This window comes from Jatropha curcas, chromosome 9 (assembly GCF_041381405.1).
Source record: "Jatropha curcas cultivar XTBG-Jc1 chromosome 9, XTBG_Jcur_1.0, whole genome shotgun sequence".
NCBI classification, from domain to species: domain Eukaryota; kingdom Viridiplantae; phylum Streptophyta; class Magnoliopsida; order Malpighiales; family Euphorbiaceae; genus Jatropha; species Jatropha curcas.
Window position 1 is genome coordinate 1806119 of NC_143159.1, and position 15356 is coordinate 1821474.

The window sequence follows — 15356 nt, forward strand, 5'->3', positions numbered from 1 at the left end:
ATTGGAACTGTAGAAATTTTTTGGAATGGAACTAATCCCTTGGATTGCATTCACTAACAGCTTTAATTTTAAGGGCACCTCTTACGATGGCCAAGGGCCCAAGTTAACTGGAAGAGCATAATCCAAATGTTCATGTGTAGACTTTATTCATCGATTTTTGGGCTAGCCACTGCAATTTGAAATTTAAAGATAACGAGGCTTCCAAATTCTAGCAATACAAGACTGCAGAATGGCAGTCCTAGTATAGTTACATGCAAATATATTTGAGCTATAACCCTGTTATGATGCTTTACCCAGCTGTAGAGAAAGCTGGAAATATAAATAAATAAATAAATAAATAAATAAATAAATAAATAAATAAATATATATATATATATATATATATATATATATATATATATATATATAACTTGTTTTTATCGAGTAGAACGCAATTAAGCATAAATGTTTGTCTGGTATACAGGTAAATCTTGTCTCCCTTGTTAATAGTTCACTATATATGCGCACACAAGAATTTAGCTCTCTAAAAGAGCCTTCTTAGTTTTCAAGAATCAATACAGCAGAGAAACATTCGTCTCGTAATCATAAAATTAGCCCAAAATGCAACCATAGCTGCCTCTTCTACCCCATAGGACATGCTAAATGATAGCAATTGATTGAAAAGAAATCATTTGTATGCAAGTTGAGTCAACAATTGCGGATGTCAGGAATAGGAAGGCCCTTGATCTGCATCTGCTTGTACATCCATTGCCGATTCTCAGGGGTCACCTCTCCCCCAAGGGAGCGGACCACGGATCCACCACTACATGCTCCCACCTTGCAACATTCCTCCAAAGATAATCCCTTGACCAGTCCGTACAAAAATCCACTAGCAAATAGGTCTCCTGCTCCAGTGGCATCAGTTGCCTTTGCTTCCCCAATAGCTGGAATCCGAACAGTCTGACATGTTGGCAAAAATTTAACATAATGCCAACAATAAAAAGACAAAATACACTACGTAAACTAAAATGGGAAGACACCAGTGTAGCATATACTGGAGACTAAGCCTAAAGAAAGTCTACCATCCCACAAAAGCATTGCAGGGATTTTAGGAAAGGATAAATGAGGTGATTCTCTATTAGTATATCTGAAGAGGTCCATAATAAGAGTAACAATTACAAAGGCAAATGCATTGCCAAAGCCATAATATTCTTAGCAATTGGGAACAAATGTTCATTGAGCACACTACTACCATGTATAAAATGGCTAAAATTTGCAAGGAGTTACAAACCTCTTTTCCATGCTTTGCTATGCACCCATTACGACCTAGAGTCACTACAGCCCATTTGCAATGTTTGGACAAGAATTCCAGCGCAATCTCAGGATCACCATTTTGTTCACCTCTATAAGCATTTCAATGACATTAGCAACCACTGCTAGAGTCCATCTAAGGAAGGCTATGAGATGAAAATTTGAACTCTAGAATAATTTTCATAGCACATGTAAGATGAAATTTTAACTCAAAATAATTTGTCTCAGACTCTCAGCACATTATCTCAAGCTTATGACCCAAAATAATTTTTACCTCAATAGCTCCATTGCTTCATCCTCATTAGCAAAACAAAGGTCGATATCCCCTGATTCTAGCAACTCAATGAGTGATAACCTACAGTTTCGAACCATCTGAAAAATATTAAGCCTGTGAGTCAATATATTGATAAAAGAAGCATGGCCTTTGAAAATCTTAATCATAGGAAAGAACAAACAAAGTCAGCCCACGCCAGAAATGGAAAACATTACTTCATGTTGACATGTAAAATACACAACTCCTTGAGATACATAGCAACCACAGAAGAATGTTGTATTGGAGAGTACAGTAGTTTTCACAATAAGATCAGTAAGGTCGGTTAAAGTATACCTCAAAACTAGCCAAATCCAATGAGACACAAACACCCTCTTGCTTGGCAATTCGAATAGCTGCTTTAATAACTTCTATATTGAATATTCCATATCTCATTACCAACCACTGTAACAAAAATAGTGTTAGTAATTGCTAATATTACCAGCTTCAGACAATTATTAATAGAGAAACTTCAAGCTATTAGTTTTTATGTGAGATGCAACTTTCATATGAAAATGCACCTCCACATTACAGAATGGTCTTGATTCCATCTTAAGTTTCATATGACTAATTTATGGGACTTATCATGAGAAAAGCAAAAATAACAACCACAAGACAGAACAAACTAAGATTAAAACAAGCACAAAAAAAAAAATAATAATAACAAAATAAAATAAAAGGCAAAAGGAACTAACAGAATACACTCAGAAATTAATCCTAGAGAGAGATGTCTAACCTTGGAGCCCTTAAAGTCCTCTTTTGTCAATTCATCGGCCTAAGTAGAACCAAAATAATAGAAACGTTTTTAGAAGTTTCATCTAGATAATAAGTCACAGCAAAATCACTAAAGTTAGTAAAGATAAAAAACCTATTAGATAAACAAAAGAAACAAAGACGCATGCACCTGAACTTTGACAGCACTTGAGAGGCAAGGTCGCATTGTACGATTGCCCAATGCATCAACCAGGCAAACACACTGCAATAAAATGGTTATTTACAAACTTTCAGACTTTAAGAATTGAATCACATTAATAATGCAGATTTATAGCTGTTCTCATTTTAAAGAAACTTTGCAAGACGAGTATCACCTGGCCTGTTGGTCCTTTCTTCCTTCTCAATCTGGATAGATTGACCCCACTAAAGCCCATATTACATACAAACAAACTGCCTTGCTCATCATCCCCATAAGCCCCAATAATTCCACAAGAAACTCCAAAATTTGCACTAAGTCCTCGAATGGTATTGGCTACACTGCCCCCGGCAATTGTCTTCAAAGAAGAGGCATCATCAGGGGAAACAAGCATATGACTTTTCACCTCTCCTACAATGTACTCAAGCTCTTGAATTGCAATCTACAAAACCAAAAATTTTTTTCTAAATTCTTCTTTTTTCATCCACTTTGCACATAATCATATTATCAGGCATGAAAAACAATGTCCATGCATATGGAAAGTCAGGAATAGCACACATTAAGCAGACAATGGATTAAACAGAACAGCTAAGCAGCTAAGAGGTTATCAAGATCTTTTTTAAAAAATAAAAAGTATAACAACAAGGAAAATTAAGGCGGCAAAGCAATTTAAGAAATCACAAGAAAAAAAAAAAAAAAAAAAAAAACCCACCAGTCATACCATATAACTTATGCTTCAAAAAAAAAAAAAAAATGCTGCATGGAATTGAAATTTTGGAATCAAAACAGCAGACAATAAATGCTAATAGTTGAATTAAATGTAATTTAGACTTGGCAGTACTCATTAACATACTTCCCTAATGCCTAACAAATAACAGTAAAAGCAAAACTAAAAGAATATATAAAGCTAAGAAATTGGGCGATGCAGACAGATGAATTCTACCAAAATGCATATATATAGAAACTAGCAGAATGTGGTAAAAATTAAGGTATACCACAAAGCAAAAACATTCCCAAATTGAATGAAAAAAGAGATGCTTTTCATTAAGACGAGAGGGTGGTTACGGGAATAGAGCCACCGCGGTCACCGGGAATTTGATCGAGCAAGGACCAATCGACTCGGGCCACGTGGTCTATGAGGGCGACAGGCTGGAGACCCATTATGAGAGGATGAGGAGAAGCAGCTGAAGCAATCTCTATGTCTCCGTTGTTGGGGAATGCTTCTGCTCCCATCTTTAAAAACCAAATTCTCTCTTCTTCCTTTCTTTACCTCTCTGTCTCTGATGCCTACTGGCTTGCCCCCCCTTCTCTTCAACCTCTTTGCTTTGTATTTATAGAAAGAAGCTGCACTGCAGCCACCTGCGTTTTAGTGAGCTCGTGTTCGTTTGTTCATTCGACGCCCTTGTACCAAAATACTCGCTAACTTTAACATAATTACACAAATACCACCCGTCGGAACTTTATTTAACATTAAATTTTATGGTTTATTCTTAAAAACAACCGTATAATAATTTTATGATAAGAGAATAATGCACTATTTATATAAAATAAATAATAATATATTGATCTTTCAAGATTTTAAATTAAAAATGAAAGTATATTTTATAAAATTTTCATAATTTTATGAATGAATGTATTCAATATCTAATTCATTTATGCACTTAAGGGAAATTGTTGTTTTGAAAATTTTGGAAAGAGAAATTTTTCTTATGGGAATTGAATTATGACATTCACTTGTAAGACACTTGTGATATTTAATTTTTGCATTTGACCATTCACCGGCATTATCTTTTGGTGGGGTAGCTTTTGTGGATTTTGGGAAGCTTAAATAGCATATACTAACTTTAGAATTGCCCCCATCACCAATGACTACAATGGTCTAACAATGTTAAATGTGCATCAGTGATTGGCTGCTCTTCTTCTACAAAAGAGAACAAGAACAAAGATCTTCTGAAATTGTCCAATTCTAAAATTCTACTGTTTTATACCTAAACTAGTGATGTTTTGACAAAATTGAGAAATCATCAAATATCAAAACCAATACTCTTACAACAACAAAGAAAGAGAAAGTTTGATAGCTTTCATTTTATTTATTTTCCTGAATTGATTAAATGCAATTCCTTTTAAAAAATCACGAGCGATGCTCTTCGTGGAGCTTTGTCAGCATTGCCGTATATACGATGAAAAGTGAACACTTAGGCCCAGCCAATAAAGCAAAAAGGGTCGTCCTTTGCTTTTGATTCTCAAATCACATTTCGGCGCATGAGTCTGTCTGACAAGGTCAGCAATTTACATTTTTCTTTTTCATAATTGATTCTTTTTTTCACTAGTTTTATTGCTAATCATGCTCATTAATGTGCCTCTCTCTATGGTAGTAAATTTTTCCTAATTTTCAATGTAGTAGTAAATGAAATTTTAGATTATAGCGTAATGCTTAAAATATTAAAATAAGTATAGGCTCTCCTACCTCCACTAGCCACTACTGCAATTATAATGCCTCAACCACTACAGGTATTGTTCAAAACCTTGCAAAGGACAATTACAAAATAGAAATAAAGCAAAGATCACCCCATATAGTTATTTACATTATTGAATGCAAATGGAGATCATAAGAGTATTATAAATAGATAATATAGTGTTTAATGCTCTTAACTCTACTGAACAAAAAAAAGAGACTCGAGAGAAAGTCTCTTTGAAGGCTGACCCTCCAAAATAAGTGGACTGGGGGAAGATATCACATCACATTACAGTTTTGTGAAGCACTAAAAATGACTGGAAGATAAATAAAAAGGGAAAGGAAAAGGACAACCAAAAAAATGAATTAGAAGGGAGGGTATTATTTAGGAGAACGAGAACAAGAAAAACCAAACAACAAAAGAATCAAATTGGAGATTTGGAATGGAATAGAGGGACGACGCTTTTTTTGTCTTCAACCGCGAGGATAAGACACTTTATTAACTTAAATCACGGGGAATAGCGTCTTTGGCTTTTCCAGATTCTTTAATATTAATTGCTAAAGGAATCCAATCATCACTAAATTAACCCACTTGTTTCCTTGCTATATCATTCGTCATTCAGGCTCTTGGCACATGGTTATTGGCATAGCGTCCTATAGGCTATACATAAAATACACGAGTGTGCATGTGAGACCAGAAGTTTTATTTCGGAGATTCAATAACAACCCCACCAGAAATTAGCCTCGGAGAAAGTCTGAAAGCTGTGAAAATTGTCTAGAATGAGAAAAAACGAGAACTTACACTTTAATTTAATGGAAGGCGGAGCAATACAGCTTGAGAGAATAGGACAGGCAAATCTATCTACCAATTGCCTTAGCCATATATGTTTGTGAGTGAATTCTCTTATGTTCCAAAAAAAAAAAAAAAAAAAAAAAAAAAGGTAAAAGAAATATTAGAAATAAACACATCATCACCTTTTTAATCGGTTTTTTTACTGGGAAAAAAAGGAGTAAATCAGAAATCGTTACTCAAGAGTGTGTGCACATCTTCCTAATTGCTTTATTCAATTTTGTTCCGTCATAGAACAGCCTAATTGCAGTATTAAAGAAATAGAGAGAGAAAAAAGGAAAAAAAAAAAAAAAGAAAGAAATGACACCTTTGCACTTATTCAGATAACAAAATCGAAATCAATAGTTCATCAGCCAAGTTGGTCTAAAGCTTCCACTTTCACATCAACAAAGACACAAGAAACGGCAAACACTATTGAGAAACAGCATATATATAATTCACAGGTCCAGCTGAAAAAAGAAGGCGGACGGGTAATGCCTATGATACCCTTAGCAAAAGAGGAAAAAGACACCATGGGAAGTAGTGAAGGAACACTCAGTTAAAGATGATAGAGAGATGTAACTGACCTGCCAGCAAGTTGCATTTCCTACTCATACTTGATACCATGCCACTACAAAGACCAGAAGAACAACCAGTGGACATGTATCTTTCAATTCATATTTCTCTTTTTGTCTTTTACATCATCCAAATATAAGCACCACAAGACTAGGTTCATTGTTATGTGAAAAGTTGTTAAGGTGATCTCCGATTAGTTCCTTGGTTGTAGAAATAACCACTCATCTATAAAATTATTACTAGCATGTATATATACACGCAAATTATACAGCCACTTTTGAATCCTGTCATTAATTTAACAGCCATTATTGCATTCTGCTCAAATAGCAAAATAGATCTAGTTGTAATTCCTAGATTTCTACTTTACTTACAAAATATAGAAAAGCTTCCAGAAGTTCACAGGATTAAACACAACAGAAGCAAAAATGTACAGCTGACAAGAACTAATTAGTAATGTCATATTAGAAAATCACCCAAATCATATAAAAAAACAAAGCTCTTGGTATAAGGATCAGATAAACATCAAAATAATCATGCTTTGTGGCATTAACTTCCCATAAGTAGAGCAGAGCCAAAGGCCGAAAGGAGACATAATTCTACAATAAACTAGTCTGGTATTATTGGGAAAAAAAAGTGATCCCTTCTTGTATTTGCACAAGACAAGAAATATTCCTTCAAAGTCAAATATGAAGATCTAAAATTTAAGAAACAATGCCTCGCGAACAAACCTCATTTTGCCTTAGGTGCTTTATCTGGTAGGACATTATCTGGAAGAATAAGTTCAGGGGGAGTTTCGCGAACAACACCCAGCATTGAATCATACTCTTCATCACGACGAGCAAACTTCTTCCGTAACACTTTCTCAAACTCAATCTCATCAAAAGGCTTAGCATTCTCAGCAGCATGAACCTGTGCAAGATTAGAATAATTTATTGCTGACTGTGAAATAAAGGCTATCTCTTCATCTGTTAACTTCCTCAGGAAATTTGCAGGGTTGCCTCCCCACACCTGCACATATTACCAAAAAACAAAACAAGCAAAGACTTTAAAATCATGTCTTGAAGATTTTAAATTAAGTAGAGTAACTTCTAAGAAGCTCTGTTAGTCTTGGGTAACAGATCCCAGATTAAAAAGAAAGAACAAAACGCCCGGTTCAATGAGGAATTAAGGACTAACTGTAGAGGAACGAAACTAAATTAGTTTTTTTACATTTTCTATTGAAATCAATAATAACTTTACTCTCTAGCCCCAATCATGTGAATCATGTGGCACAAAAGAGGGGACAAAGAAGAACAGATTGGGGGGGAAGAGCGTTATGCCAGAATCATGTTCCTTTTTCCTAACTAATTAACACAATTTCAAGACTCACAACATAATTCATGCAATTTCATTTCATTTAAGCAACTAGACAATCAGGATCACGAATGGGCAATAATAACCACCAGATTACCATTACTGTGCACAGCAATTGCAAGGTTTAGTAGGCAACTATGTTGAGCATACCAGTCTCGCTATTCTTTTGTAAGCATTAACAAGTTCAAATAAGTAATGACTAATAAATTTACCTACTATATTATGACCATAATTCATAACACCATATATATGAAGGCATTGCTGATCTACTCCTTTGCCGTTAACATATTCCACAATGTTCAATACCTTTTCACTTCAAATGTAATGCTTCATTCATATTACACAGCCATAAAAGCATCCTCAAGAAATACATTGATGCATCTTATTGAAAACTAGTTTAAAGCATTTATGCTGAACACTTGCCAGGAAAGTATATGAAAATACATACAAGTGTGTTGATATGCTACAGACAGAGATAGACGGAGAGGCCGCGGGGGGGGGGGGGGGGGGGGGGAGGGGAATGATAGTTTAAAGTCATACCTCTCCAGCAGGTATTCTAGTGTTCTGTCTCACAAGGGCTCCTGCAGCGACCATGGCATGTTTCTCAACAACAACACCATCAAGAAGTGTGGCTCCCATACCAACAAACGCCTCATCCTCAACAGTACAGCCATGTAAAACGGCACTATGACCTGCCCAGTTCAAACTTTAAATCAAAATGCAGACCTCAGTTCAGTTAATACCAATATATGGCCACTACAATATCGCTCACCTACAGTAACATTGTCCCCGACTAGAGTTGGTAGCACCTTCCCGCTTAGATTAGATTTTGCCACGTGCACAAGGGAATTGTCTTGTATATTAGTTCCAGCTCCAATACTAATGTTGTTCACATCCCCTATTCACAAAGCAATATTGAGATGATTATTAATAACAAAAATCAACAATCTCAACTGCAAAAAGATTTCTAGAACTCACTTCAGAATGAACATATAGAATTTAAGAGAAACTTATAACTCCAATATTCAGGCAAGTCAAGGTTGCTTCCTTTTCTTTCAACAGAGTAGAACCCAAATTTTTGAGACCAAAAACTCAAAAAATAATTATGCAGTAATGATTTAGAACTCCCACTACTTGTTTATTTCTTTATCATATTCATAAAATCAATTTGGAAAATAAAAAAACAAATAAACTTTTTTTTCCTTTTTTTTTTTTTTTGGGGGGGGGGGGGGGGGGGTATTACTCAATCGCTGTTACATCAACAGTGTGGAAAGTTTGCAATTTAGCCAAACAGATCTAATTGCCATATGCTAATAAAAGAAGGCAACAATAGTGGACCCAATCAATTATCAAATGTATACAAACAAAAGAAACTCAAAGCTAATGAGATCAATGTGCAAGCATTACAAATTCAAAACAGAAACCTTTGCATTATGACAGAAATATGGAATTCACAAGTCAGGGGATTGGATATCATTATATATTCTGAACATCACATAAAAAATAATAATAACAATAACAATAAGGACGATCAACTTCTAAACAATCACTTTTTTGGAGATTTCTCTAGCCAAGTCCAATTAATAAACAAAAAGTTAAAAGCATCATACATATTTCGGATCTCATAAATCATACCTCTCAAAACACATCCATACCAAATAGATGATCCTCTTCCAACTTGAACATCCCCAATGATAGAGGCACTGGGAGCAACAAATGCCTCCTTATCAACCACAGGTGCTTTATTAAATACATTCATGAGCGTTCGATGTCTAGACACTATATCATAAGCAAAACTAGTAAGTAGATGCATACACATTAGAACAGCATAATGTAAATTATATTCCTCCATAATGTAAAAACAAAAGGCAAGTCCTGATAAGGCATCAACTTACACAGGACCACAAAAAGCATGAGTTAATGCATGCTCCAACACCCGATGATTTAGATAATGCAAATTAAGAATAAAAGAAAAATGAATATAATTGAAGACAGGTGAAAAGGCAACCAGAGATTGGATCGAGTAACATGCAATTAATAAGGAATAACTTGACAGCATCAGCAAAACCTAGAATTGCTTCAAATAACACTAAAAGTGTGAATGTGAAGTATTCTTTCATCAGATTTCCACTGATGGTGTAATTTTTTAAAGTGTCATTCAAGCGATTATGTACAAGATAGATCTGTCCTCTAAACATGAAGAATCCACAGTGCTTTAGGAATTTCTTGAAGCAATCAGATTTCAAATTACAGCTACTCCCTCAAGAATTCCTTTGGTTTCAAAACAAACCATAGGTATTTTAGAATAAGTCATTAGAAATTAGAATCACTACCTTGAGAATAAATAGATTTTTTAAGATGTTGTCCGTTGAAACTAAGTGGCAATAAATCAAGCCCTCACATGTTCATCCACTGTGACATCCATGTTATAGTCCTTAAAAATATTAACATATCTCGCAGTACATCCACCTTTAGCTATAGAAGGAAGAACAAACTAAATGCAAATCTAGTGTTTAAGATTTTTGTTTCAGGACTGCCAAATTTCGTTAATGAAGAAACATAAACTTTCGCATTATTCACTGACTAATAAGGTAGAACCAAGAAATGATCCCAAACATATGGACCGTTTTTCAAAGGACAGTAAGACCTCAAAACTTGGAAATTAGAAGAAGCGTTCGGTATAACTGCGACATTTCATAAGATTTCATTACAAGAAAGCGATAGTAAATACATTATTAGAACCAACAGTCATAGCTGACAATCTAAGAACATAAGAACGATACAAAAAATGATTGACCATTCCCCAATCCAAAATTACTCCACCAATAGCCTTAAAATGTCAGCTAAATGTTTAAATTCGAAAACAAGAAGCAGTGCCTAATCAACAAGGTTAAGCTCCTCCTAGTTCACAGTTATCCAAAAATTCGAATGGCATTTCAAAATAACGATCTAATTTGGGAAACATGAAAAGAGAAGAACGAATTGACATACTACACCAAAAAAGGAGCAGACTATGAAGAGGAGATAGAGGTGGGATCTAGGTTTTGGAGAAACGAGGAGCTTACGTTGCTCTTGGAAGTAGTAGTTGCCTTGAAGGCGGCAGCCGAGTCGATCAAGGGCCTGACCGGTCTCGCGAATCCAGAATCCGACGGTGTAGATGGCTTTGCCAAGGGTCCCCATCTTCTCCTTCTTCTTCTGGCGTCTGTGAGGCTTCACTGAGTGAGACTGTGAGAGAGATTAGTTGAGTTGGGACTTGGGAGGGTTATAGTAATGATCTACTGGACTTCGTCAAGTTTCCGCTGTGTGTGTGTGATGGGTAAGAAATTTACTACTAATACGCACAGTAGAATATCCCACAAAACTGGAAGGCCAAACATTTTCCCGTTCATATTGATTGGCCCAAATTCCCGATTTCAGTTAATTTGGTTCTTTAACTCCAATTTTAATTTAGCAAACACCTCCATAAATTGCACCAACGGCGATTTTTTTCTTAAAGTTGAAGATTTAAGTTAAATTAATTGGAACCCGTTATATAAGTTCTCAATTTTCATTATACTCGGTGAAGGCCCATTTCATATTTTATTACTGGAAAAAGTTGGGCTTGGGCTTTCGGTTACAAACACAAACCGACTGCAGGTTTGCCTCAAGGGAAAATTTTCCCTGCAGTTTGTGTGCAACAGGCATATTTTGAGGGAAAAATTTTCCTCCAATTCATAGACACAAGGAAAACTTCCCTTTCGTTCATATTTTGAAGAAAATTTCGCCTTGTTTAAAAATGATCCGATGACACGACCCAGAGTTTTGCTTCCATCAAAGGAGCCGGAAAATTTCTTGTTTTGAACAAGGACCATCCCAGAAGGAAAAGAGGCAAAGCAACCGGATTCTTCACTATTTATATATATCGTAACGGATCTGTACGGCGCTGGGACCAGTCCTGACTGCGACGTTTCTTAAGGTTAGCTTTTATTTTCCAAGTTCTTTTCATTTACTGATCACCCATTTTTAGATGCCACTGATAAGCAGCACAAACATTATATTTTGCTTCGCATTTCAAGTATGAGTTGGTCTCAAATTAAATGAAAATAAAGGACATGAATAGATGGTGCATTTTTATTACTGTTGCCATTTAATGGAGTCCATAATTAATCCCGTTGTGTTCAACATGAGATTTTTGTTACTTGGAGAAAGAAAGTGGACATCCGACAGGCAGTGTAAAATCAAGTTTTTGTTTCGTATTTGGCATCTCCTGGTTATGTATTGAGTTGTATTTTGGTTCCTTTTTTGATATATAGGTGAAGTAGAACTTAACAATTCATGGAAGGAGCTGGAGGCGATACTGCCCCCACAATGGCACCTCTTGCCAAGTGGAGAAATAATTTCTCAATGGCTTTTCAGTACTATCTGGATAGATCAACACCTCATCCGATGGAAAGATGGCTGGGAACTCTTGCAGCTGCTGCTATTTATGTGTTGCGAGTTTATTATGTTCAGGGCTTTTACATCGTGTCATATGGACTTGGGATTTATATCTTGAATTTATTGATTGGATTTCTGTCACCAAAGGTTGATCCTGAACTTGAAGTTTTAGATGGAGGTTCTTTGCCAACAAAAGAATCAGATGAATTCAAGCCTTTCGTTCGCCGCCTTCCTGAGTTTAAGTTCTGGTAATTAATGAATCCATTTTACACTTAGCCTGATGAATCATTTTGCTTATTTTGCTTCATTAAGTTGTTTTCTTTTTGCATAATCCTTGAGTAAGTTAAATCGACCTTATAATTGCTTATGCTTTCGATTTATCCAGCCATCCAATCGAACAACAGTATTTGTTAAACTTTAAAAAGTTAAAACGATCAATTCTCAAATAGAAAAACAGGGATTTGGAAATGATTCTCGTGTTGCGAAATTCAGAGAACACGTATCTACTTGTGGTTATCTATCTCTGGGCTTTGTATCTAGCAATTTTACTTCTAAGAATAGCATTTTTGTCCATTCATGCCTATGATGCTTGCGCCTTAAGTACCAAATTTAGACGATGCATCTAACTAAAGACACTGCCGCACATAAGCTTGTGTGGTAAGTGGGAATTTTTCTAATCTTGGTTGCTTTATTAACCATTGCCCGTTCTTAGTAGAAAGCTTATATTTTTTGTTACCATACTTTTTTGGTATGTTAGGAGCCCAAAATGACTTCCTCTTTTGTTGTTGCTTCAGGTATTCCATCACCAAGGCTTTCTGTGTGGCCTTTCTAATGACATTTTTTTCTGTGTTTGATGTCCCTGTCTTCTGGCCCATATTGCTTTGCTATTGGATTGTTCTGTTTGTTCTGACAATGAAGCGCCAAATCATGCACATGATTAAGTACAAATACGTTCCATTTAGTTTTGGGAAACAGGTGAGGACTTGGGAAAGTTTAAGCCATCACTATCAATTTTTCACCACTATCTTGTATCTATAATCAATCTTCTTCGTATTTTGGCACCAACTGTTCACTAGTTAGGCCTCGTTTGGCATTGATGTTTAAGTTAATTTAGGAAAAGCATTATATTGAAAACAAAATCTGGCCTATTAAAGATAATGACTCGTGTCCTTGGTTATTGACAGAGGTATTCTGGGAAGAACTCTATCGCAAGTAGTGGTGGCATGTCAAGGGATTGAAAGTTCAGCAGTCGAATCCTTTTGCTTTCATTATGTATTTATCAGCTGTTAATACTTGTTATGCCTTCAGATTCACACATTTTTGAATTAGCTCAAGAGATTCTGTATAAACTTCTCTTTTTCCCTTCCATTATGCTTTTTTTTTTTTTTAGGAGGAATCAAATCTTGTAGATTACGAGCCACCATGTTCTGTTTAGCATCCAAAGATGTTTGAGCTGTCACTAAATTTAAAGATATTTTTTGCTTTGCATTATGTATATGATTGAGATACAGTCCTTTGTTCTTCCATAAGTACTGTGCGATGATTGAGTGGAATTTCTCCCACACATTTACATATAAAATTTTCAATTTATATTTCAGAATTTCAGACTGTTTTGGGTTTAATATCAATTGGATGTTTGGGCCAACGAAAAGCTATTATAGCTCGTGCTTTGGCGCTGCTCAATAACAGACTAAAATACTAATTTTAATCGATGAAATGTCAGTGAAACAATTATAACTATTAAAATAATTAATTAATTTTTCCAAATATATTTTTAATCTCGTACTAAAAATAAGCTTATTTAGATTAATCTAAACTCTAATAAAACATTTAATAACTATTAAAACAGTTAAATTTGTCAATTATGATTTTAATCTTGATCATATTACTCTTGATTAATGCATACAATTCTGATCTTTGCTTTGAGATTACACCACCAATTATGACTTCGAATTACTTTATTGTGACCAAAAGATTATGAAATAATCAGATGGATGCTGAACTTGATTAAATCATTTTTAATATGGGAAACTTACAGAATAATAATATGAACAGATGGCCAATGAATTATTGAATTTTGATAACTGAAAATTGAAGTCACAATCATTCCAACTGCAAGGGCCATCAACTTCATGGTAAGTTGGCAGTCGTTGGAATGAAATAGTGAGGATAAATTACAAAATGAGGCAAAACCAAGCACGCGTTGACTTGGGCCATTAGGGATGACAGATGGATTATTTCTAATCATATACCAACTTGTATAACAACTCTTCAACAACTGAACAACAAACATCTTACTTACATATATTTTTTGGAACTTAGACTTGGTTCTAGAAACACAAAAATAAAACAAGTTGAGTACTGTACTACTTAAGGGATTTTTTTAATGATACCATTTGTTAAACATGGCCAGCTAATATTGCAACTGCGCTAGCCTTGTTCATCTTCTTTCTTATTTGGACCAAAAGCTCTCAAAAAACTGGCAAATAGTGTCATTTTACCAAATATCAAATGAGCGAGAGAACTTTTGTAGTGATATTCTTCTTCTGGGCTGCTCTCACAATTGTCACTCCTACTCTTATTCTTCTATCAGAGTCTTCAAAGCCTGATTTGCATTCCAATGGTAAGTAAGAAGCGAAGAGTGTTTGATCAAGGAGTGAACCAATCATCCTTTCAGTTGGGACTGATCAAATTTTTGGATTTAAATATTGCAGTTGATAAACTCGGAGGAGTGTTGAATCCTAGGAGAATGATGGGTTATGCAGAGAAGCAAGCAATGACAACTATTGTACCATCAGCAGCAATAGAAGCTCCAACACCTTCTCCGGCACCAGAACCGGTCTTGGGAATTAGATGGTCTAATTTCAGAAGAATTTTTGAGCAGCAATGAAATTAATGTTTGCTCAAAGGTATATATATTATTTCATTTGAGGCTGCATGTCATGGCTATGCAGTTTTCTTTTTTTTTTCTTTATCAAATTCTTTCAAGATTAAAACAGTCTATTGAGGCCTTATTTATAGTCCAGTCATTAGTGGAAGTGGAAGTTAAGAGTTGTATATATATGTATACAATTGCTACATGAAAACAATTACCATAGAAAGTTTCTTGTCTTGTAAACGAAGTCAATTTGGTTTAAACAGCATTCTTTTTCTTGAAAACAGAACACAACCAGCGTTTAAACAATTGTTTGGTGCTCTTTGCACAAACAGTATAGAA

At 35.2% G+C, this 15356-nt stretch overlaps 4 protein-coding genes across 5 annotated transcripts; 2 read left to right on the top strand and 2 right to left on the bottom strand.

The window, feature by feature from the left end:
* Window positions 1–434: 434 nt before the first annotated feature.
* Window positions 435–3844, bottom strand: LOC105633818 (pfkB-like carbohydrate kinase family protein). Its single transcript, XM_012216502.4, has 8 exons — window positions 3576–3844; window positions 2689–2952; window positions 2505–2576; window positions 2337–2375; window positions 1898–2005; window positions 1565–1662; window positions 1271–1382; window positions 435–939 (listed from the first exon to the last, which is right to left on the bottom strand). Exons 1-8 carry the CDS (start codon window positions 3741–3743, stop codon window positions 688–690), a joined length of 1113 nt encoding a protein of 370 aa, XP_012071892.1. The 5' UTR covers window positions 3744–3844; the 3' UTR covers window positions 435–687.
* A 3042-nt stretch (window positions 3845–6886) lies between these two features.
* Window positions 6887–11036, bottom strand: LOC105633816 (gamma carbonic anhydrase 1). Its single transcript, XM_012216501.4, has 5 exons — window positions 10789–11036; window positions 9359–9502; window positions 8496–8621; window positions 8264–8415; window positions 6887–7378 (listed from the first exon to the last, which is right to left on the bottom strand). The coding sequence occupies exons 1-5, from the start codon at window positions 10901–10903 to the stop codon at window positions 7100–7102; spliced, it is 816 nt and encodes a 271-aa protein (XP_012071891.1). The 5' UTR covers window positions 10904–11036; the 3' UTR covers window positions 6887–7099.
* A 354-nt stretch (window positions 11037–11390) lies between these two features.
* On the top strand, window positions 11391–13649 carry LOC105633815 (protein RER1B). 2 transcript variants are annotated; one of them, XM_012216500.4, is made up of 4 exons: window positions 11391–11678; window positions 12016–12387; window positions 12934–13114; window positions 13324–13649. In XM_012216500.4, the coding sequence occupies exons 2-4, from the start codon at window positions 12038–12040 to the stop codon at window positions 13375–13377; spliced, it is 585 nt and encodes a 194-aa protein (XP_012071890.1). In that variant the 5' UTR covers window positions 11391–11678; window positions 12016–12037; the 3' UTR covers window positions 13378–13649. The 2 variants fall into 2 exon arrangements, with proteins under 2 accessions (XP_012071890.1, XP_089581858.1); XM_089725732.1 differs by lacking the exon at window positions 11391–11678 and adding an exon at window positions 11732–11934.
* Window positions 13650–14419: 770 nt separating this feature from the next.
* On the top strand, window positions 14420–15251 carry LOC105633814 (hypothetical protein). The gene is made up of 2 exons (XM_012216499.4): window positions 14420–14762; window positions 14854–15251. Exons 1-2 carry the CDS (start codon window positions 14651–14653, stop codon window positions 15027–15029), a joined length of 288 nt encoding a protein of 95 aa, XP_012071889.1. The 5' UTR covers window positions 14420–14650; the 3' UTR covers window positions 15030–15251.
* Window positions 15252–15356: the final 105 nt, after the last annotated feature.